We start from the raw sequence: 25,000 nt of genomic DNA on the forward strand, positions 1-25,000 counted from the left end.
ACAGACAGAGAGAGAGAGACAGAGAGAGAGAGAGAGAGAGAGAGAGAGAGAGAGAGAGAGAGGTAGAGAGTAGTTCTAGTAGATATAAGTTATAGTGACATAGTTTCTAACCTGTCAGTTAGTTAGTTATTTACGGTAACCACAGTAACCACAGTCATATATCTATTTAACAACACGTTTCTCTAGCTATGGGTCCGGTAGTAACTATGGAGACAGGAGAAGTGTCTGGACTAAAACAGGACCTGACAGAAGCTCTACAATAAGGAACAGGCAAAACATCAGATAAAGGTCGAAGGTTAAAGGTGATGTCGCTAGATCTAGTGATAATCAACTTCTTCGTGTTTAAAGGTCATAAAAGGTGAAAGGTCAAAGGTCCTCCCGGGTGTTCCGGGGAGAAAGGAAGGGACGTGACGTCACTCCGACGCCACCTGCAGCGACGAGAGGGCTGTCGCCGGGTGAAAGCTCAACGGTGATTAAAGGTGACATAGTTAAAGGTCGACCAACGGCAGGTATAAGGTTAAAGGTCGACCAACGGCAGGTATAAGGTTAAAGGTCGACCAACGGCAGGTATAAGGTTCAGTGCCGGTGGTTTTGACGATGTCACACACATCGTCTCCTAACAGAGACACAGTATGTAAACAGGTCAACCGCTCACAGTTTCCACCAATGGGTGGGTGAGGGAGGGAGAAGGTGGGCGGTCCTATTGCATATCACTCCATACCATGATGTCACACTCTGACTTCAGGGGGGGGAGGGGCTACCGCTCCTCAGGGGGGAGGGGCTACAGCACAGCAGTCTTTCTGGGGGTCAGAGGTCAGGGACGTCCTTATGAACAGCTGATTGGCTGAATCAGACCTGTTCTAACAGGGCTGGACTAAAACCCTGCTGCCTCACCAGAGTCTCTCTAGGAGGAGGGTTGGAGACAATTTCTTAGAGGTCAGAGGTCAGGGTTGAGTCTCCTCCCCCTCTCCTTCCCGTGTGCTGAGCATGCGCACTAAGCTCCTCCTTCTGAGAGGGTTGGGAACCAATCCCAGCAGAGACTGAGAGTTGCGAGCTCCTCCCCCTTCTCTCCCCTCCCCCTCCCCCTCGACGGTTGAGTCGCTGTCCGTCAACAACGAGCATCCTGATTGGTCAGAATCCACCGTGATGCTTATAAAGCTGGAGTCCAATTGGAGAAATGGGACAGAAAGGCGTGTCTCCGCTGGGTCGATGTCCAATGAGTCTCTCTGAGAGGCGGAGTCAACCGACAGGGTCCGCCTCCTCAGATGCATGCTGTTGTCCGTCGACTGGGTCACCGTGGAAACCTGGGCTTCAACAGGTGGGGCTACGGAGATGCAGGGCGGGCTCATCCTCTGCTTCCTGGTCCACTCTCGAACGGGAGATGCCGATTGGCTGCTCAGATACCGGCTCCTGTGGTCCTCTTCAAATGAGAGGCAGGCGTGGAGGGACAGGTAGGGGTGGGGGGAGCGGGGTGTGTGTGGGGGCCTAGGCGTGTGGTGTGTGTGTTCAGGTGTGTGTGGGGGCCTAGGCGTGTGGTGTGTGTGTTCAGGTGTGTGTGGGAGGCAGGATGTGTGGTGTGTGTGTTTAGGTGTGTGTGGCGGGCTGGATGTGTGGTGTGTGTGTTTAGGTGTGTGTGGGGGACTGGACGCCTGGTGTGTGATATGACAGATTTCATCATCTGTCTCATCTAGAAAGGAAGTGGGGAGACGGCTAGGACTGGAACCGAGGGTCGGGGGAAATGGACCAGGGCTGGAACTGGGACTCTGGTTTGGGTCGAAGCTGGTCTGAGGGCTCTGGGGAGGGGAGGGAGTAGAGATGGTGAGGTTGGGGCTGGGGGTTGAGGGTGTACAGGGGGAGGAGAGGGACAGGCTGGGACCTCCAGAGCAGAGAGAGATGGGCCTGGAGCTGGGGCTTGGGGTCTGTGGTATCTCAGGCCTCTGGAGTGTCTGTCGGTCGTCTGTCGTCTGAGGGGTGGAGATCTGAGGGCTGGGTGGCCGCTGGGAGTCACTATCACTATGGCTCCTACTGTGTCCTCTGGTAGATATAATCCTCTGACTGTGTGTGTGACGCAGGGTGTGTACGGTGTGTGTGTGACGCAGTGTGTGTGCGCTGGAGGTGCGTCCTCGCGGGGAGCGGGACGGCGAGGAGGGGTGGCGTACGTCCAGGTGTGTGTTGCCACCAGGGGGCAGGCTGGGTAGCGGTGAGAGGTGCATGCTGGGTACGGTGAGGTGGGTGCCATCGACAGAGCCCCCCCGCAGATCGTCGGTGGAACTGCAGGTCAGGTCCACAGAGTCACAACGCACCGCCTCCTACAGACAGACAGGAAGTAGGAAGTAGAGACAGGAAACAGAGGGTCAGAGGTCACTGGGACTGTTTTGAACAGAATGTTTGAACATTAAATCAATGAGAGTTGATGATGAATGCAACTAGATCTGGTCTGGACTGTAAAGTTCCCAGCTAACACAAAACATTATAACAACTAGATCTGGCCTGGACTGTAAAGTTCCCAGCTAACACAAAACATTCTAACAACTAGATCTGGCCTGGACTGTAAAGTTCCCAGCTAACACAAAACATTTTAACAACTAGATCTGGCCTGGACTGTAAAGTTCCCAGCTAACACAGAACATTTTAACAACTAGATCTGGCCTGGACTGTAAAGTTCCCACCTAACACACAACATTCTAACAACTAGATCTGGACTGTAAAGTTCCCAGCTAACACAAAACATTCTAACAACTTGATCTGGCCTGGACTGTAAAGTTCCCAGCTAACACAGAACATTTTAACAACTAGATCTGGCCTGGACTGTAAAGTTCCCAGCTAACACAAAACATTATAACAACTAGATCTGGACTGTAAAGTTCCCAGCTAACACAAAACATTATAACAACTAGATCTGGACTGTAAAGTTCCCAGCTAACACAAAACATTCTAACAACTAGATCTGGCCTGGACTGTAAAGTTCCCACCTAACACACAACATTCTAACAACTAGATCTGGACTGTAAAGTTCCCAGCTAACACAAAACATTCTAACAACCAGATCTGGCCTGGACTGTAAAGTTCCCAGCTAACACAAAACATTCTAACAACTAGATCTGGCCTGGACTGTAAAGTTCCCAGCTAACACAAAACATTCTAACAACTTGATCTGGCCTGGACTGTAAAGTTCCCAGCTAACACAAAACATTAAACAACTTGATCTGGCGTGGACTGTAAAGTTCCCAGCTAGCACAAAAATATTCTAACAACTTGCACGCAAGGTTCCAAAAACAGACGCTCGCAGAACATCCAGGGAAAGTAATGTGCTACCTGGGTAAGAGCTGCAGTCTACATACCTGTCTCCTCAGCTGTCTTCTCACACTGAGGGAGGAGCTGGGTCCGGGCTGTCTGTCCATGCTGTGGGAGGGGCTAAGCCTATATGAGCCCTGTCTGTCCATGCTGTGGGAGGGGCTAACCCTATAAGAGCCCTGTCTGTCCATGCTGTGGGAGGGGCTACTGATATAAGGGGTGTGTCTACTGTCCATGCTGTGGGAGGGGCTGTGGATATAAGGGGTTTGTCTACTGTCCATGCTGTGGGAGGGGCTGTGGATATAAGGGGTGTGTCTATCCATACGAGGGGTGTGTCTACTGTCCATGCTGTGGGAGGGGCTGTGGATATAAGGGGTGTGTCTACTGTCCATGCTGTGGGAGGGGCTGTGGATATAAGGGGTGTGTCTACTGTCCATGCTGTGGGAGGGGCTATGTTTATAAGAGGCCCGTCTATCGAGGTAACGGGAGGAGTCTCTGTCGATGCTCTGAGCAGGGCTGAGTCTGTAACTATGTGTGTCCATACTGTGGGATGGGCTATGTTTATAAGAGGCCCGTCTGCTGTCAACGTGGCCAGGCCTCCTGGGGGTGTGTCTCGCCATGGAGAGGGAGTGTCTGTCTACGCTGTGGGAGGGACTGAGCCGGACTGTGGGTCTGCAGCTGGAACCCCTGGAGCTGAGGGAGGCGTGGCTTCCAGATGGTAACGCCCCCGGGACCTGCAGTAGGGATCCTGCTCCGCTAGAACCCATGGAGTAGACAGAACCTAGGAGACAGAGAGAGAGACCTAGAACTATGACACCTAGAACTCGGAAACCTAGAACCCTGACACATAGAATTCTGAGACCTAGAACCCGGACACCTAAAACCCTGAAAGCTAGGACTCTGAGACCTTGAACACTGAGACCTACAACCCTGACAACTAGAAGCCGGACACCTAGAATCCTGACACTAGTACTCTGAAATCTAGAACTCTGATAGTTAGAACTCTGATAGATAGAACTCTGAGAGCTAAAACTATGAGACCTAGAACCCTTACACCTAGAACTCTGACACCTAGAACCCGGACACCTAGAATCCTGTGACCAGAACTCTGTGACATAGAACTCTGATAGATAGAACACTGATAGATAGAACCCTGACACATAGAATGGTGAGATCTAGAACTCTGAGACCTCGAACCTCGAACCCTGACACCTAGAACCATGACAACTAAAACCCTGACAACTAAAACCCTGTCAACTAAAACCCTGACACCTAGAATCCTGATAAATAGAACTCTGAGACCTAGAACTCTGATAGATAGAACCCTGATAGATAGAACTCTGAGACCTAAAACTCTGAGACCTAGGACCCTGACACCTAGCATACTGACACCTGGAAACCTGACAACTAGAACCTGGGCACCTAGAACCATGACACTAGAACTCTGATAGATATAACTCTGAGACCTATAACTCTGAGGGACAGAACACTGAGACCTAGAACTCTGGGACCTAGAACTCTTAGACCTATAACTCTGGGACCTATAACTCTGGGACCTATAACTCTGAGAGATAGAACACTGAGACCTAAAACTCTGAGAGATAGAACACTGAGACCTAGAACTCTGAGAGATAGAACACTGACCTAGAACTCGTGGACCTAGAACTCTGAGAGATAGAACACTGACCTAGAACACTGAGACCTAGAACTCTGAGAGATAGAACACTGAGACCTAGAACTCCGGGACCTATAACTCTGAGACCTATAACTCTGAGAGATAGAACACTGAGACCTATAACTCTGGGACCTAGAACTCTTGGACCTAGAACTCTGGGACCTATAACTCTGAGAGATATAACTCTGAGACCTATAATTCTGAGAGACAGAACACTGAGACCTATAACTCTGAGAGATAGAACTCTGAGACCTAGAACTCTTGGACCTAGAACTCTTGGACCTAGAACTCTTGGACCTAGAACTCTGAGAGATAGAACACTGAGACCTATAACTCTGAGAGATAGATCACTGAGACCTAGAACTCTGAGAGATAGAACACTGAGACCTATAACTCTGAGAGATAGATCACTGAGACCTAGAACTCTGAGAGATAGAACACTGAGACCTATAACTCTGAAAGATAGAACTCTGAGACCTATAACTCTGAGAGATAGAACACTGAGACCTAGAACTCTGAGAGATAGATCACTGAGACCTAGAACTCTGAGAGATAGAACACTGAGACCTATAACTCTGAAAGATAGAACACTGAGACCTATAACTCTGAGAGATAGATCACTGAGACCTAGAACTCTGAGAGATAGAACACTGAGACCTATAACTCTGAAAGATAGAACTCTGAGACCTATAACTCTGAGAGATAGAACACTGAGACCTAGAACTCTGAGAGATAGAACACTGAGACCTATAACTCTGAAAGATAGAACTCTGAGACCTATAACTCTGAGAGATAGAACACTGAGACCTAGAACTCTGAGAGATAGAACACTGAGACCTAGAACTCTGAGAGATAGAACACTGAGACCTAGAACTCTGGGACCTATAACTCTGAGAGATAGAACTCTGAGACCTAGAACTCTTGGACCTAGAACTCTGGGACCTATACCTCTGAGAGATAGAACTCTGGGACCTAGAAGTCTGAGAGATAGAACACTGACCTATAAATCTGAGAGATAGAACACTGAGACCTAGAACTCTGGGACCTAAAACTCTGAAAGATAGAACTCTGGGACCTAAAACTCTGAGAGATAGAACTCTGAGACCTAAAACTCTGAGAGACAGAACTCTGGGACCTAAAACTCTGAGAGACAGAACTCTGGGACCTATAACTATGAGAGATAGAACTCTGGGACCTAAAACTCTGAGAGACAGAACTCTGGGACCTAAAACTCTGAGAGACAGAACTCTGGGACCTATAACTATGAGAGATAGAACTCTGGGACCTAAAACTCTGAGAGACAGAACTCTGGGACCTATAACTATGAGAGATAGAACTCTGGGACCTAAAACTCTGAGAGACAGAACTCTAGAACTCCGAGGGATGGTTACCTGAGAAACCGCATCCCTTGTAGGTGTCGTGGCCAATGGGAGGGTAGCGGGTGTGTCCGAGAGGCTGTAAGGGGCGGAGCATGTAGCTGTCGCTAGGCAGGGACATCATACGAGACAGAGACGGCCGGCCCACTGTCAGCAGGCTACCACGACAACGCTTTTCCTCCACAACCTGGGACAAAAACACAACCATGAACTTCATCGTCATCATTTTATTAAACTTTTAGTCATTTAGAGTCTGACCCTGGGAATTACAGGCCTGTATCTATCCTCACTATGAGAAGGGTATAGAGACTGACCCTGGGAATTACAGGCCTGTATCTATCCTCACTATGAGAAGGGTATAGAGACTGACCCTGGGAATTACAGGCCTGTATTTATCCTCACTATGAGAAGGGGATTAGAGTCTGACCCTGGGAATTACAGGCCTGTATCTATCCTCACTATGAGAAGGGTATAGAGTCTGACCCTGGGAATTAAAGGCCTGTATCTATCCTCACTATGAGAAGGGGATTAGAGTCTGACCCTGGGAATTACAGGCCTGTATCTATCCTCACTATGAGAAGGGGATTAGAGTCTGACCCTGGGAATTACAGGCCTGTACCTAGCCTCACTATGAGAAGGGTATAGAGTCTGACCCTGGGAATTACAGGCCTGTATCTATCCTCACTATGAGAAGGGTATAGAGACTGACCCTGGGAATTACAGGCCTGTATCTATCCTCAGTATGAGAAGGGTATAGAGTCTGACCCTGGGAATTACAGGCCTGTATCTATCCTCACTATGAGAAGGGGATTAGAGTCTGACCCTGGGAATTACAGGCCTGTATCTATCCTCACTATGAGAAGGGTATAGAGTCTGACCCTGGGAATTACAGGCCTGTATTTATCCTCACTATGAGAAGGGGATTAGAGTCTGACCCTGGGAATTACAGGCCTGTATCTATCCTCACTATGAGAAGGGTATAGAGTCTGACCCTGGGAATTACAGGCCTGTATCTATCCTCACTATGAGAAGGGGATTAGAGTCTGACCCTGGGAATTACAGGCCCTGTATCTATCCTCACTATGAGAAGGGTATAGAGTCTGACCCTGGGAATTACAGGCCCTGTATCTATCCTCACTATGAGAAGGGTATAGAGTCTGACCCTGGGAATTACAGGCCTGTATCTATCCTCAGTATGAGAAGGGTATAGAGACTGACCCTGGGAATTACAGGCCTGTATCTATCCTCACTATGAGAAGGGTATAGAGGAGTCTGACCCTGGGAATTACAGGCCTGTCTCTATCCTCACTATGAGAAGGGTATAGAGACTGACCCTGGGAATTACAGGCCTGTATCTATCCTCACTATGAGAAGGGTATAGAGGAGTCTGACCCTGGGAATTACAGGCCTGTATCTATCCTCACTATGAGAAGGGTATAGAGACTGACCCTGGGAATTACAGGCCTGTATCTATCCTCACTATGAGAAGGGTATAGAGACTGACCCTGGGAATTACAGGCCTGTATCTATCCTCACTATGAGAAGGGTGTAGAGTCTGACCCTGGGAATTACAGGCCTGTATCTATCCTCAGTATGAGAAGGGTATAGAGACTGACCCTGGGAATTACAGGCCTGTATCTATCCTCAGTATGAGAAGGGTATAGAGTCTGACCCTGGGAATTACAGGCCTGTATCTATCCTCACTATGAGAAGGGGATTAGAGTCTGACCCTGGGAATAACAGGCCTGTATCTATCCTCACTATGAGAAGGGTATAGAGGAGTCTGACCCTGGGAATTACAGGCCTGTATCTATCCTCACTATGAGAAGGGTATAGAGACTGACCCTGGGAATTACAGGCCTGTATCTATCCTCAGTATGAGAAGGGTATAGAGACTGACCCTGGGAATTACAGGCCTGTATCTATCCTCACTATGAGAAGGGTATAGAGTCTGACCCTGGGAATTACAGGCCTGTATCTATCCTCACTATGAGAAGGGGATTAGAGTCTGACCCTGGGAATTACAGGCCTGTATCTATCCTCACTATGAGAAGGGGATTAGAGTCTGACCCTGGGAATTACAGGCCTGTATCTATCCTCACTATGAGAAGGGTATAGAGACTGACCCTGGGAATTACAGGCCTGTATCTATCCTCACTATGAGAAGGGTATAGAGTCTGACCCTGGGAATTACAGGCCTGTATCTATCCTCACTATGAGAAGGGTATAGAGATCTGTGGTTAGGTTCACCCCCCTGACAGTTAAGGACTGACGGGAAGCTGATCTGACCCTAGACCTGTGGTTAGGTTCACCACCCTGACAGTTAAGGACCGACGGGAAGCTGATCTGATCCTAGATCTGTGGTTAGGTTCACCCCCCTGACAGTTAAGGACTGACTGAAAGCTGATCTGACCCTAGATCTGTGGTTAGGTTCACCCCCCTGACAGTTAAGGACTGACGGGAAGCTGATCTGATCCTAGATATGTGTTTAGGGTAAACTACAGGCGATCCATCTCCATACCTGTCCAGATGATTCCACCCCGCCCACTGCGGCGTTGCTAAAGGGACAGATGGCCTCCTGGCGTGCCTCCTCTTGCCTGGCCTCCTGTTGCCTGGCCTCCTCCTGACGCGCCTCCTCCTCCTTGGCCTCCTCCTCGGCCTCCTCCTGCGCCTCCTTGTTGCTCTCGTCCAGGTGTTTCATCAACACCGCCACCACCACGTTGACCAGCACGAACTGGGCCGTCAGGACGAAGGTCACGAAGTAGACCGGAGAAACCAGAGGAAGGTAGGTCAGACAGGAGCGGTCCTCTGGACGACACTCCCGCAGCGTGTCCTGGAGGGACAGAGGGATGATACTATTGGGACAGGAACAGGGTTGAGAAAGACACAAACATCATCCCAAAGACAGAGCAACAGAATACTACTAATGGGACAGGTAGCTCAGAGAACAAGAGGGTTGAGAAAGACCCAAAGACAGAGCAACAGAATACTACTAATGGGACAGGTAGCTCAGACAACAAGAGGGTTGAGAAAGACCCAAAGACAGAGCAACAGAATACTACTAATGGGACAGGTAGCTCAGAGAACAAGAGGGTTGAGAAAGACACATCATCATCCCAAAGACAGAGCAACAGAATACTACTATTGGGACAGGTAGCTCAGACAACAAGAGGGTTTAGAAAGACACATCATCATCCCAAAGACAGAGCAACAGAATACTACTATTGGGACAGGTAGCTCAGAGAACAAGAGGGTTGAGAAAGACACATCATCATCCCAAAGACAGAGTAACAGAATACTACTATTGGGACAGGTAGCTCAGACAACAAGAGGGTTGAGAAAGACACATCATCATCCCAAAGACAGAGCAACAGAATACTACTATTGGGACAGGTAGAGGGTTGAGAAAGACACATCATCATCCCAAAGACAGAGCAACAGAATACTACTAATGGGACAGGTAGCTCAGAGAACAAGAGGGTTGAGAAAGACACATCATCATCCCAAAGACAGAGCAACAGAATACTACTAATGGGACAGGTAGCTCAGACAACAAGAGGGTTGAGAAAGACCCAAAGACAGAGCAACAGAATACTACTATTGGGACAGGAAGCTCAGACAACAAGAGGGTTGAGAAAGACACATCATCATCCCAAAGACAGAGCAACAGAATACTACTATTGGGACAGGTAGAGGGTTGAGAAAGACACATCATCATCCCAAAGACAGAGCAACAGAATACTACTAATGGGACAGGTAGCTCAGAGAACAAGAGGGTTGAGAAAGACACATCATCATCCCAAAGACAGAGCAACAGAATACTACTATTGGGACAGGTAGAGGGTTGAGAAAGACACATCATCATCCCAAAGACAGAGCAACAGAATACTACTAATGGGACAGGTAGCTCAGAGAACAAGAGGGTTGAGAAAGACACATCATCATCCCAAAGACAGAGCAACAGAATACTACTATTAGGACAGGTAGAGGGTTGAGAAAGACACAAACATCATCCCAAAGACAGAGCAACAGAATACTACTATTGGGACAGGTAGCTCAGACAACAAGAGGGTTGAGAAAGACACATCATCATCCCAAAGACAGAGCAACAGAATACTACTATTGGGACAGGTAGCTCAGAGAACAAGAGGGTTGAGAAAGACACATCATCATCCCAAAGACAGAGCAACAGAATACTACTAATGGGACAGGTAGCTCAGACAACAAGAGGGTTGAGAAAGACCCAAAGACAGAGCAACAGAATACTACTATTGGGACAGGTAGCTCAGAGAACAAGAGGGTTGAGAAAGACACATCATCATCCCAAAGACAGAGCAACAGAATACTACTATTGGGACAGGTAGCTCAGAGAACAAGAGGGTTGAGAAAGACACATCATCATCCCAAAGACAGAGCAACAGAATACTACTAATGGGACAGGTAGAGGGTTGAGAAAGACACATCATCATCCCAAAGACAGAGCAACAGAATACTACTAATGGGACAGGTAGCTCAGACAACAAGAGGGTTGAGAAAGACACATCATCATCCCAAAGACAGAGCAACAGAATACTACTAATGTCTTAGCAGTGGTGTAAAGTACTTAAGTCAAAATACTTTAAAGTCCTCTACTTAAGTCAAAAATACTTTAAAGTACTCTACTTAAGTCAAAATACTTTAAAGTACTCTACTTAAGTCAAAATACTTTAAAGTACACAACTTAAGTCAAAATACTTTAAAGTCCTCTACTTAAGTCAAAATACTTTAACTTCTCTAGGATAGGGGGCAGCATTTTCACATTTGGATGAAAATCATACCCAAATTCAACTGCCAGCTACTCATCCCCAGAAGATAAGATATGCATAGTAATAGTAGATTTGGATAGAAAACACTCTGAAGTTTCTAAAACTGTTTGAATCATGTCTGTGAGTATAACAGAACCTATTTAGCAGGCGAAACCCAGAGGACAAACCATTCAGTTTTTTTGTTGTTGAGTCACTCTCTTTTCAATGAGATTTCATTGGGAAACCAGATTTCTAATTGACCTTCTTGCAGTTCCTACCGCTTCCACTGGATGTCAACAGTCTTTAGAAATTGGTTGAGGTTTTTTCCTTTGTGTAATGAGGATCTGGAGGACTCACTAAGCAGAGAACATCCCTGGTTATCCCTACTGCCTCTGATCTGGAGGACTCACTAAACAGAAAACATCCCTAGTCATCACTACTGCCTCTGATCTGGAGGACTCACTAAACAGAGAACATCCCTGGTCATCCCTACTGCCTCTGATCTGGAGGACTCACTAAACAGAGAACATCCCTGGTCATCCCTACTGTCTCTGATCTGGAGGACTCACTAAACAGAAAACATCCCTGGTCATACCTACTACCTCTGATCTGGAGGACTCACTAAGCAGAGAACATCCCTGGTCATCCCTACTGCCTCTGATCTGGCAGACTCACTAAACAGAGAACATCCCTGGTCATCCCTACTGCCTCTGATCTGGTGGACTCACTAAACAGAGAACATCCCTGGTCATCTCTATTGCCTCTGATCTGGAGGACTCACTAAACAGAGAACATCCCTGGTCATCCCTACTGTCTCTGATCTGGAGGACTCACTGAACAGAGAACATCCCTGGTCATACCTACTACCTCTGATCTGGAGGACTCACTAAGCAGAGAACATCCCTGGTCATCCCTACTGCCTCTGATCTGGAGGACTCACTAAACAGAGAACATCCCTGGTCATCCCTACTGCCTCTGATCACTAAACAGAGAACATCCCTGGTCATCCCTACTGCCTCTGATCTGGCAGACTCACTAAACAGAGAACATCCCTGGTCATCCCTACTGCCTCTGATCTGGTGGACTCACTAAACAGAGAACATCCCTGGTCATCTCTATTGCCTCTGATCTGGAGGACTCACTAAACAGAGAACATCCCTGGTCATCCCTACTGTCTCTGATCTGGAGGACTCACTAAACAGAGAACATCCCTGGTCATCCCTACTGCCTCTGATCTGGAGGACTCACTAAACAGAGAACATTCCTGGTCATCCCTACTGCCTCTGATCTGGAGGACTCACGAAACAGAGAACATCCCTGGTCATCCTACTGCCTCTGATCTGGAGGACTCACTAAACACAGAACATCCCTGGTCATCCCTACTGCCTCTGATCTGGAGGACTCACTAAACAGAGAACATCCCTGGTCATCCCTACTGCCTCTGATCTGGAGGACTCACTAAACAGAGAATATCCCTGGTCATCCCTACTGTCTCTGATCTGGAGGACTCACTAAACAGAGAACATCCCTGGTCATCCCTACTACCTCTGATCTGGAGGACTCACTAAGCAGAGAACATCCCTGGTCATCCCTAGAGCCTCTGATCTGGAGGACTCACTAAACAGAGAACATCCCTGGTCATCCCTACTGCCTCTGATCTGGTGGACTCACTAAACAGAGAACATCCCTGGTCATCCCTAATGTCTCTGATCTGGAGGACTCACTAAACAGAGAACATCCCTGGTCATCCCTACTGCCTCTGATCTGGAGGACTCACTAAACAGAGAACATCCCTGGTCATCCCTACTGCCTCTGATCTGGTGGACTCACTAAACAGAGAACATCCCTGGTCATCCCTACTGCTTCTGATCTGGCGGACTCACTAAACAGAGAACACCCCTGGTCATCCCTACTGCCTCTGATCTGGAGGACTCACTAAACAGAGAACATCCCTGGTCATCCCTACTGCCTCTGATCTGGAGGACTCACTAAACAGAGAACATCCCTGGTCATCCCTACTGCCTCTGATCTGGAGGACTCACCAAACAGAGAACGTCCCTGGTCATCCCTACTACCTCTGATCTGGAGGACTCACTAAACAGAGAACATCCCTGGTCATCCCTACAGCCTCTGATCTGGAAGACTCACTAAACAGAGAACATCCCTGGTCATCTCTACTGCCTCTGATCTGGAGGACTCACTAAACAGAGAACATCCCTGGTCATCCCTACTGCCTCTGATCTGGAGGACTCACTAAACAGAGAACATCCCTGGTCATCCCTACTGCCTCTGATCTGGAGGACTCACTAAACAGAGAACATCCCTGGTCATCCCTACTGCCTCTGATCTGGAGGACTCACTAAACAGAGAACATCCCTGGTCATCCCTACTGCCTCTGATCTGGAGGACTCACTAAACAGAGAACATCCCTGGCCATCCCTACTGTCTCTGATCTGGAGGACTCACTAAACAGAGAACATCCCTGGTCATCCCTTACTGCCTCTGATCTGGAGGACTCACTAAACAGAGAACATCCCTGGTCATCCCTACTGCCTCTGATCTGGAGGACTCACTAAACAGAGAACATCCCTGGTCATCCCTTACTGCCTCTGATCTGGAGGACTCACTAAACAGAGAACATCCCTGGTCGTCCCTACTGCCTCTGATCTGGAGGACTCACTAAACAGACAGGCTTCATTTGTAAATGATGTTGGAGTCCCCGCTATCCTTATATTTTAAACAACAAGAAAATGGTGCCGTCTGGTTTGATTGATGTAAGGAATTTGAAATTATTTATACTTTTACTTTTAGTTTTGATACTTAAGTACATTTTTAGCGATTATTATATTCACTTTTGATTCTAAAGTATATTTAAAACCAAATATTTTTAGATTTTTACTTCAAGTAGTATTTTACTGGGTGACTTTCACTTGAGTAATTTGTCTATTAAAGGTATCGTTACTTTTACTAGAGTATGACAGCGAGGTTCTGGTTTCTGTCAAGATGCTTGAGGACACCAGAAATGGGGACTGTTGTTTACTAAAGAACTGGAGGCCCGTAGCATTGATCTGTATGGAACTTTTTTAAGAAGAAGTATATTTCATACAAACAATGCTGAGCAGTGTCCATGCTTTCCATGGCAACAGAGCTTCTTGTGTAGAATGGAGAGAGTGTAGAATGATGACATTACGTTGCATTGCGTTTCTCAGGCTGTGACTCCAGTCCCGACCACCAGGTGGAGCCATTGAGTTGAGCCACAGCCTGTCTGTTGGCACGGAAAGCATGGAAAATGACATTCCTGGACATGTTTGTATGAAATATACTTTACACCAAGTAGAGCCATTGAGTTGTGCCACAGCCTGTCTGTTGGCACAAGACACACAGAGCCAAGCCTATCAGAGAGCTAGAGTGTCTGACTGACTGGGATAACAGCCAATTACCAGGCAGAGCCCGGGACAAGGGAGATGGTTTTAGCCAATGAGCTCCTCAGATGAATATCTCTGGTTCCCTCAACATTCCTCAACGTTCCATGTCGGTTTACTAAGTTATGAATCAGGTTCCACTGACAGACAGTCATCTGGGAACAGTGTTCTGTGTTCTGTGTGTTCTGTGTGTTCTGTGTGTTCTGTGTTCTGTGTTCTGTGTGTGTGTTCTGTGTTCTGTGTGTTCTGTGTGTTCTGTGTGTTCTGTGTTCTGTGTTCTGTGTGTGTGTTCTGTGTTCTGTGTGTGTGTTCTACACCCGGGTTCGATCCCAGGCTGTCTCACAACCAGCCGTGACCAGGAGTCCAATAGGGCGGGGCACAATTGTCCAGCGTCATTAGGGAAGGTATACTTGGCTCATCGCACTCTAGCGACTCCTTGTGGCGGGCCGGGTGCCTGCAGGCTGACTCCGGTTGTCAGTTGAACGGTGTTTCCCTCCCACACATTGGTGCGGCTGGTTTCTGGGTTAAGCGGGCGGGGTGTTAAGAAGCGCGGTTTTGGTGGGTCATGTTTTTCGGGGGACGCATGACTCGACCTCCACCTCCCGAGCGCGTTGGGGAGTTGCAGCGATGAGACAAGGTCAGAAATGGGAGAAAGAAAAGGGGAGTAAAAAAAAATATTTTTTAATTTAATAAAAATGGCCACACGGGTTGGTTTAGAACCTGAACCTGTGTTTTCCTGTGTGTGTGTGTGTTCTGTGTTCTGTGTGTGTGTTCTGTGTTCTGTGTGTGTGTTCTGTGTTCTGTTTGTGTGTTCTGTGTTCTGTGTGTGTGTTCTGTGTTCTGTGTGTGTGTTCTGTGTTCTGTGTGTGTGTGTTCTGTGTTCTGTGTGTGTGTTCTGTGTTCTGTGTGTGTTCTGTGTGTGTGTTCTGTGTTCTGTGTGTGTGTTCTGTGTTCTGTGTGTGTGTTCTGTGTTCTGTTTGTGTGTTCTGTGTTCTGTGTGTGTGTTCTGTGTTCTGTGTGTGTGTTCTGTGTTCTGTGTGTGTGTGTTCTGTGTTCTGTGTGTGTGTTCTGTGTTCTGTGTTTGTTCTGTGTGTGTGTTCTGTGTTCTGTGTGTGTGTTCTGTGTTCTGTGTGTGTGTTCTGTGTTCTGTTTGTGTGTTCTGTGTTCTGTGTGTGTGTTCTGTGTTCTGTGTGTGTGTTCTGTGTTCTGTGTGTGTGTTCTGTGTTCTGTTTGTGTGTTCTGTGTTCTGTGTGTGTGTTCTGTGTTCTGTGTGTGTTCTGTGTTCTGTGTTTGTGTTCTGTGTTCTGTGTGTGTTCTGTGTGTGTGTTCTGTGTTCTGTGTGTGTGTTCTGTGTTCTGTTTGTGTGTTCTGTGTTCTGTGTGTGTGTTCTTTGTTCTGTGTGTGTGTTCTGTGTTCTGTGTGTGTGTTCTGTGTTCTGTTTGTGTGTTCTGTGTTCTGTGTGTGTGTTCTGTGTTCTGTGTGTGTTCTGTGTTCTGTGTGTGTGTTCTGTGTTCTGTGTGTGTTCTGTGTGTGTGTTCTGTGTTCTGTGTGTGTGTTCTGTGTTCTGTTTGTGTGTTCTGTGTTCTGTGTGTGTGTTCTTTGTTCTGTGTGTGTGTTCTGTGTTCTGTGTGTGTGTTCTGTGTTCTGTTTGTGTGTTCTGTGTTCTGTGTGTGTGTTCTGTGTTCTGTGTGTGTTCTGTGTTCTGTGTGTGTGTTCTGTGTTCTGTGTGTGTTCTGTGTGTGTGTTCTGTGTTCTGTGTGTGTGTTCTGTGTTCTGTTTGTGTGTTCTGTGTTCTGTGTGTGTGTTCTGTGTTCTGTGTGTGTGTTCTGTGTTCTGTTTGTGTGTTCTGTGTTCTGTGTTCTGTGTGTGTTCTGTGTTCTGTTTGTGTGTTCTGTGTTCTGTGTTCTGTGTGTGTTCTGTGTTCTGTTTGTGTGTTCTGTGTTCTGTGTTCTGTGTGTGTTCTGTGTTCTGTGTGTGTTCTGTTTTCATGTTCTATTAATGAGGGTGTTTTCCTCTGTTCAACAACAAGGTCTACAACCCCCTGTTTCCCCAGCTGTGATCTGATTGGTTGACTATCACCCTCTGATTTGGACATTTACCTTCATAATTCCGTTCCAGTTGTCGCCGGTGGAAACGCGGAACAGGGTGAGGAACGCCATGCCAAAGTTCTGGAACGTGGCGTGACGACTCAGACCCTCACAAGGGTTCTCCTCGGAACACTCTATAAACACAGATAACACATGTAGGAGGGGGGTAGTGGGGTGATATAGAGAGAGAGATGGAGGGGGTGTGAGGGGAGGGGAAAAGAGATTGGGGAGAGAGGGAGAGAGGGAGAGAGAGGGGGAGAGAGGGGAGGGAGAGAGAGAAAGAGAGAGAGAGTGGGGGGGAGAGAGAGAGAGGGGAGGGAGGGAGGGAGGGAGGGAGGGAGGGGGAGAGGGGGAGAGAGAGGGGGAGAGAGGGAGGGAGGGAGGGAGGGAGGGAGGGAGGGAGGGAGGGAGGGAGGGAGGGAGGGAGGGAAAGAGAGAGACAGAGAAAGAGAGAGAGAGAGAGAGAGAAAATAGGAGAAGGAAGACGTAATTCATTTCAGGGAAATCAAGTCAACATCTCATCAGCGTAAATGAAACACACTCACACACTCACAGCACTGTGACTGACCCAGTTTCCCAAACAGCTCCACTCCCAGCGCTGCATAGATGAAGAACAGCAACATGAAGAGGAGACCCAGATTCCCCACCTAGAGAGAAACAGGATATGTTATACTACAGGATAGATTATAATACCCAGACAGATTCACCACCTAGAGACACAGGATATATTATACTACAGGATAGATTATAATACCCACCCAGATTCCCCACCTAGAGAGAAACAGGATGTGTTATACTACAGGATAGATTATAATACCCACCCAGATTCACCACCTAGAGACACAGGATATATTATACTACAGGATAGATTATAACACCCAGACAGATTATTATACCACCCAGCCAGATTACTATACCACCCAGCCAGATTACTATAACACCCAGACAGATTATTATAACACCCAGACAGATTATTATAATACCCACCCAGATTCCCCACCTAGAGAGAAACAGGATGTGTTATACTACAGGATAGATTATAATACCCAGACAGATTCCCCACCTAGAGAGACACAGGATATATTATACTACAGGATAGATTATAACACCCAGACAGATTATTATAACACCAGACAGATTCCCCACCTAGAGAGAAACAGGATGTGTTATACTACAGGATAGATTATAATACCCAGACAGATTCACCACCTAGAGACACAGGATATATTATACTACAGGATAGATTATAATACCCACCCAGATTCCCCACCTAGAGAGAAACAGGATGTGTTATACTACAGGATAGATTATAATACCCACCCAGATTATTATAACACCCAGCCAGATTACTATAACACCCAGACAGATTATTATAACACCCAGCCAGATTATTATAACACCCACACAGATTATTATACCACCCAGCCAGATTATTATAACACCCAGCCAGATTATTATAACACCCAGACAGATTATTATACCACCCAGCCAGATTATTATAACACCCAGACAGATTATTATAACACCAAGACAGATTATTATAACAACCAGACAGATTATTATAACACCCAGCCATCTTCAACAGTATTACTATAGTACTACTACAGTATTATATTAGTATCATAGTTACCTGAGGCAGGGCCTGTACTACAGTGTCCAGGAGAGCTCTCATCCCCTGTAGCCATCGTCAACAGTATTACTATAGTACTACTACAGTATTATATTAGTATCATAGTTACCTGAGGCAGGGCCTGTACTACAGTGTCCAGGAGAGCTCTCATCCCCTGTAGCCATCTTCAACAGTATTACTATGGTACTACTACAGTATTATATTAGTATCAACAGTATTACTATAGTACTACTACAGTATTATAATAGTATCATAGTTACCTGAGGCAGGGCCTGTACTACAGTGTCCAGGAGAGCTCTCATCCCCTGTAGCCATCTTCAACAGTATTACTAGGGTACTACTACAGTATTATATTAGTATCAACAGTATTACTATAGTACTACTACAGTATTATAATAGTATCATAGTTACCTGAGGCAGGGCCTGTACTACAGTGTCCAGGAGAGCTCTCATCCCTGTTGCCATCTTCAACAGCTTCAACACTGAGGAGACAGAAACCAGAAAAGACCAATTAGAACAGAATCCAGAACAGACCCAATTAGGACTGAAACCAGAACAGAACCCATTAGAACTGAAACCAGAACAGACCCCATTAGAACTGAAACCAGAACGGACCCATTAGAACTGAAACCGGAACAGACCCATTAGAACTGAAACCCGAACAGACCCATTAGAACTGAATCCAGAACAGACCCATTAGAACTGAAACCAGAACAGAACCCATTAGAACTGAAACCAGAACAGAACCCATTAGAACTGAAACCAGAACAGAACCATTAGAACTGAAACTAGAACAGAACCCATTAGAACTGAAACTAGAACAGAACCCATTAGAACTGAAACCAGAACAGAACCCATTAGAACTGAAACCAGAACAGACCCATTAGAACTGAAACTAGAACAGACCCATTAGGACTGAAACCAGAACAGACCCATTAGAACTGAAACCAGAACAGACCCATTAGAACTGAAACCAGAACAGACCCATTAGAACTGAAACCAGAACAGAACCCATTAGAACTGAAACCAGAACAGAACCATTAGAACTGAAACCAGAACAGAACCCATTAGAACTGAAACCAGAACAGAACCCATTAGAACTGAAACCAGAACAGACAACAGACCCCATTAGAACTGAAACCAGAACAGACCCATTAGAACTGAAACCAGAACAGACCCCATTAGGACTGAAACCAGAACAGAACCCATTAGAACTGAAACCAGAACAGAACCCATTAGAACTGAAACCAGAACAGAACCCATTAGAACTGAAACCAGAACAGACCCATTAGAACTGAAACCAGAACAGAACCCATTAGAACTGAAACCAGAACAGAACCCATTAGGACTGAAACCAGAACCCATTAGAACTGAAACCAGAACAGACCCATTAGAACTGAAACCAGAACAGAACCCATTAGAACTGAAACCAGAACAGAACCCATTAGGACTGAAACCAGAACCCATTAGAACTGAAACCAGAACAGACCCATTAGAACTGAAACCAGAACAGACCCCATTAGGACTGAAACCAGAACAGAACCCATTAGAACTGAAACCAGAACAGAACCCATTAGAACTGAAAACAGAACAGAACCCATTAGAACTGAAACCAGAACAGAACCATTAGAACTGAAACCAGAACAGAACCCATTAGAACTGAAACCAGAACCCATTAGAACTGAAACCAGAACAGAACCCATTAGAACTGAAACCAGAAAAGACCCATTAGAACTGAAACCAGAACAGAACCCATTAGAACTGAAACCAGAACAGAACCCATTAGAACTGAAACCAGAAAAGACCCATTAGAACTGAAACCAGAACAGAACCCATTAGAACTGAAACCAGAACAGAACCCATTAGAACTGAAACCAGAACAGAACCCATTAGAACTGAAACCAGAACAGAACCCATTAGAACTGAAACCAGAACAGACCCATTAGAACTGAAACCAGAACAGAACCATTAGAACTGAAACCAGAACAGAACCTATTAGAACTGAAACCAGAACAGACCCATTAGAACTGAAACTAGAACAGAACCCATTAGAACTCAAACCAGAACAGAACCCATTAGAACTGAAACCAGAACAGAACCCATTAGAACTGGAACCAGAACAGAACCCATTAGAACTGAAACCAGAACAGAACCCATTAGAACTGAAACCAGAACAGACCCATTAGAACTGAAACCAGAACAGACCCATTAGAACTGAAACCAGAACAGAACCATTAGAACTGAAACCAAAACAGAACCCATTAGAACTGAAACCGGAACAGACCCATTAGAACTGAAACTAGAACAGACCCATTAGAACTGAAACCAGAACAGACCCAATTAGAACTGAAACCAGAACAGAACCCATTAGAACTGAAACCGGAACAGACCCATGAGAACTGAAACCAGAACAGAACCCATTAGAACTGAAACCAGAACAGACCCATTAGAACTGAAACCGGAACAGACCCATTAGAACTGAAACCAGAACAGAACCCATTAGAACTGAAACCAGAACAGAACCCATTAGAACTGAAACCAGAACAGAACCCATTAGAACTGGAACCAGAACAGAACCATTAGAACTGAAACCAGAACAGAACCATTAGAACTGAAACCAGAGCAGAACCCATTAGAACTGAAACCAGAACAGAACCCATTAGAACTGAAACCAGAACAGAACCCATTAGAACTGAAACCAGAACAGACCCATTAGAACTGAAACCAGAACAGAACCCATTAGAACTGAAACCAGAACAGAACCCATTAGAACTGAAACCAGAACAGAACCCATTAGGACTGAAACCAGAACCCATTAGAACTGAAACCAGAACAGACCCATTAGAACTGAAACCAGAACAGACCCCATTAGGACTGAAACCAGAACAGAACCCATTAGAACTGAAACCAGAACAGAACCCATTAGAACTGAAAACAGAACAGAACCCATTAGAACTGAAACCAGAACAGAGCCCATTAGAACTGGAACCAGAACAGAACCCATTAGAACTGAAACCAGAACAGAACCCATTAGAACTGAAACCAGAACCCATTAGAACTGAAACCAGAACAGAACCCATTAGAACTGAAACCAGAAAAGACCCATTAGAACTGAAACCAGAACAGAACCCATTAGAACTGAAACCAGAACAGAACCCATTAGAACTGAAACCAGAAAAGACCCATTAGAACTGAAACCAGAACAGAACCCATTAGAACTGAAACCAGAACAGAACCCATTAGAACTGAAACCAGAACAGAACCCATTAGAACTGAAACTGGAACAGACCCATTAGAACTGAAACCAGAACAGACCCATTAGAACTGAAACCAGAACAGAACCATTAGAACTGAAACCAGAACAGAACCTATTAGAACTGAAACCAGAACAGACCCATTAGAACTGAAACTAGAACAGAACCCATTAGAACTCAAACCAGAACAGAACCCATTAGAACTGAAACCAGAACAGAACCCATTAGAACTGGAACCAGAACAGAACCCATTAGAACTGAAACCAGAACAGAACCCATTAGAACTGAAACCAGAACCCATTAGAACTGAAACCAGAACAGACCCCATTAGGACTGAAACCAGAACAGAACCCATTAGAACTGAAACCAGAACAGAACCCATTAGAACTGAAACCAGAACAGAACCCATTAGAACTGAAACCAGAACAGACCCATTAGAACTGAAACCAGAACAGACCCATTAGAACTGAAACCAGAACAGAACCATTAGAACTGAAACCAGAACAGAACCCATTAGAACTGAAACCGGAACAGACCCATTAGAACTGAAACTAGAACAGACCCATTAGAACTGAAACCAGAACAGACCCAATTAGAACTGAAACCAGAACAGAACCCATTAGAACTGAAACCAGAACAGAACCCATTAGAACTGAAACCAGAACAGAACCCATTAGAACTGAAACCAGAACAGAACCCATTAGAACTGAAACCAGAACAGAACCCATTAGAACTGAAACCAGAACAGAACCCATTAGAACTGAAACCAGAACAGAACCCATTAGAACTGAAACCAGAACAGAACCCATTAGAACTGAAACCAGAACAGAACCCATTAGAACTGAAACCAGAACAGAACCCATTAGAACTGAAACCAGAACAGAACCCATTAGAACTGAAACCAGAACAGAACCCATTAGAACTGAAACCAGAACAGAACCCATTAGAACTGAATCCAGAACAGAACCCATTAGAACTGAATCCAGAACAGACCCATTAGAACTGAAACCAGAACAGAACCATTAGAACTGAAACCAGAACAGAACCCATTAGAACTGAAACCAGAACAGAACCCATTAGAACTGAAACCAGAACAGACCCCATTAGAACTGAAACCAGAACAGAACCCATTAGAACTGAAACCAGAACAGAACCCATTAGAACTGAAACCAGAACAGACCCCATTAGAACTGAAACCAGAACAGAACCCATTAGAACTGAAACCAGAACAGAACCCATTAGAACTGAAACCAGAACAGAACCATTAGAACTGAAACCAGAACAGAACCCATTAGAACTGAAACCAGAACAGACCCATTAGAACTGAAACCAGAACAGAACCATTAGAACTGAAACCAGAACAGACCCCATTAGAACTGAAACCAGAACAGAACCATTAGAACTGAAACCAGAACAGACCCCATTAGAACTGAAACCAGAACAGAACCCATTAGAACTGAAACCAGAACCCATTAGAACTGAAACCAGAACAGAACCCATTAGAACTGAAACCAGAACAGACCCATTAGAACTGAAACCAGAACAGAACCCATTAGAACTGAAACCAGAACAGAACCATTAGAACTGAAACCAGAACAGAACCATTAGAACTGAAACCAGAGAGGTGGGTGTGTATGTGTGTGTGTGAGTACCTCTAGCGATCCTCAGTACTCTCATGATGCGTGTGATGGTAGGGTTGATGGGTGTGTGTGAGTACCTCTAGTGATCCTCAGTACTCTCATGATGCGTATGATGGTAGGGTTGATGGGTGTGTGAGTACCTCTAGTGATCCTCAGTACTCTCATGATGCGTATGATGGTAGGGTTGATGGGCGTGTGTGTGTGAGTACCTCTAGCGATCCTCAGTACTCTCATGATGCGTATGATGGTAGGGTTGATGGGTGTGTGTGTGTGAGTACCTCTAGCGATCCTCAGTACTCTCATGATGCGTATGATGGTAGGGTTGATGGGTGTGTGTGAGTACCTCTAGCGATCCTCAGTACTCTCATGATGCGTATGATGGTAGGGTTGATGGGTGTGTGTGTGTGAGTACCTCTAGTGATCCTCAGTACTCTCATGATGCGTATGATGGTAGGGTTGATGGGTGTGTGTGTGTGAGTACCTCTAGTGATCCTCAGTACTCTCATGATGCGTATGATGGTAGGGTTGATGGGTGTGTGTGTGAGTACCTCTAGTGATCCTCAGTACTCTCATGATGCGTGTGATGGTAGGGTTGATGGGCGTGTGTGTGAGTACCTCTAGTGATCCTCAGTACTCTCATGATGCGTGTGATGGTAGGGTTGATGGGTGTGTGTGAGTACCTCTAGTGATCCTCAGTACTCTCATGATGCGTATGATGGTAGGGTTGATGGGTGTGTGTGTGTGAGTACCTCTAGTGATCCTCAGTACTCTCATGATGCGTATGATGGTAGGGTTGATGGGTGTGTGTGTGTGAGTACCTCTAGCGATCCTCAGTACTCTCATGATGCGTGTGATGGTAGGGTTGATGGGTGTGTGAGTACCTCTAGCGATCCTCAGTACTCTCATGATGCGCGTGATGGTAGGGTTGATGGGTGTGTGTGAGTACCTCTAGCGATCCTCAGTACTCTCATGATGCGTATGATGGTAGGGTTGATGGGGGTGTGTGTGTGAGTACCTCTAGTGATCCTCAGTACTCTCATGATGCGTATGATGGTAGGGTTGATGGGTGGGTGTGTGTGAGTACCTCTAGTGATCCTCAGTACTCTCATGATGCGTATGATGGTAGGGTTGATGGGTGGGTGTGTGTGAGTACCTCTAGCGATCCTCAGTACTCTCATGATGCGTATGATGGTAGGGTTGATGGGTGTGTGTGTGAGTACCTCTAGTGATCCTCAGTACTCTCATGATGCGTATGATGGTAGGGTTGATGGGTGTGTGTGTGAGTACCTCTAGTGATCCTCAGTACTCTCATGATGCGTATGATGGTAGGGTTGATGGGTGTGTGTGTGTGAGTACCTCTAGCGATCCTCAGTACTCTCATGATGCGTATGATGGTAGGGTTGATGGGTGGGTGTGTGTGAGTACCTCTAGCGATCCTCAGTACTCTCATGATGCGTATGATGGTAGGGTTGATGGGTGTGTGAGTACCTCTAGCGATCCTCAGTACTCTCATGATGCGTATGATGGTAGGGTTGATGGGTGTGTGTGTGTGTGAGTACCTCTAGCGATCCTCAGTACTCTCATGATGCGTATGATGGTAGGGTTGATGGGTGTGTGTGAGTACCTCTAGCGATCCTCAGTACTCTCATGATGCGTATGATGGTAGGGTTGATGGGTGTGTGTGTGTGAGTACCTCTAGTGATCCTCAGTACTCTCATGATGCGTATGATGGTAGGGGTGATGGGTGTGTGTGTGTGAGTACCTCTAGCGATCCTCAGTACTCTCATGATGCGTATGATGGTAGGGTTGATGGGTGTGTGTGTGAGTACCTCTAGTGA

At 46.2% G+C, this 25,000-nt stretch overlaps 1 protein-coding gene across 1 annotated transcript in view; it reads right to left on the bottom strand.

The window, feature by feature from the left end:
• Positions 1 to 11: 11 nt before the first annotated feature.
• LOC129848818 (voltage-dependent T-type calcium channel subunit alpha-1H-like) overlaps positions 12 to 25,000 on the bottom strand; it is a 51,800-nt gene continuing 26,811 nt past the window's right edge. The window contains exons 13-19 of the mRNA XM_055915911.1: positions 18,680 to 18,750; positions 17,207 to 17,285; positions 16,651 to 16,772; positions 8,867 to 9,178; positions 6,361 to 6,532; positions 3,342 to 4,075; positions 12 to 2,309 (exon numbers count right to left, since the gene is read on the bottom strand). Coding sequence (XP_055771886.1) covers positions 945 to 2,309; positions 3,342 to 4,075; positions 6,361 to 6,532; positions 8,867 to 9,178; positions 16,651 to 16,772; positions 17,207 to 17,285; positions 18,680 to 18,750 — 2,855 coding nt within the window. The 3' untranslated portion in view covers positions 12 to 944. The remainder of the gene's footprint in view (positions 2,310 to 3,341; positions 4,076 to 6,360; positions 6,533 to 8,866; positions 9,179 to 16,650; positions 16,773 to 17,206; positions 17,286 to 18,679; positions 18,751 to 25,000) is intronic.

The sequence above is a fragment of the Salvelinus fontinalis genome, unplaced genomic scaffold (genome assembly GCF_029448725.1).
Source record: "Salvelinus fontinalis isolate EN_2023a unplaced genomic scaffold, ASM2944872v1 scaffold_1202, whole genome shotgun sequence".
NCBI classification, from domain to species: domain Eukaryota; kingdom Metazoa; phylum Chordata; class Actinopteri; order Salmoniformes; family Salmonidae; genus Salvelinus; species Salvelinus fontinalis.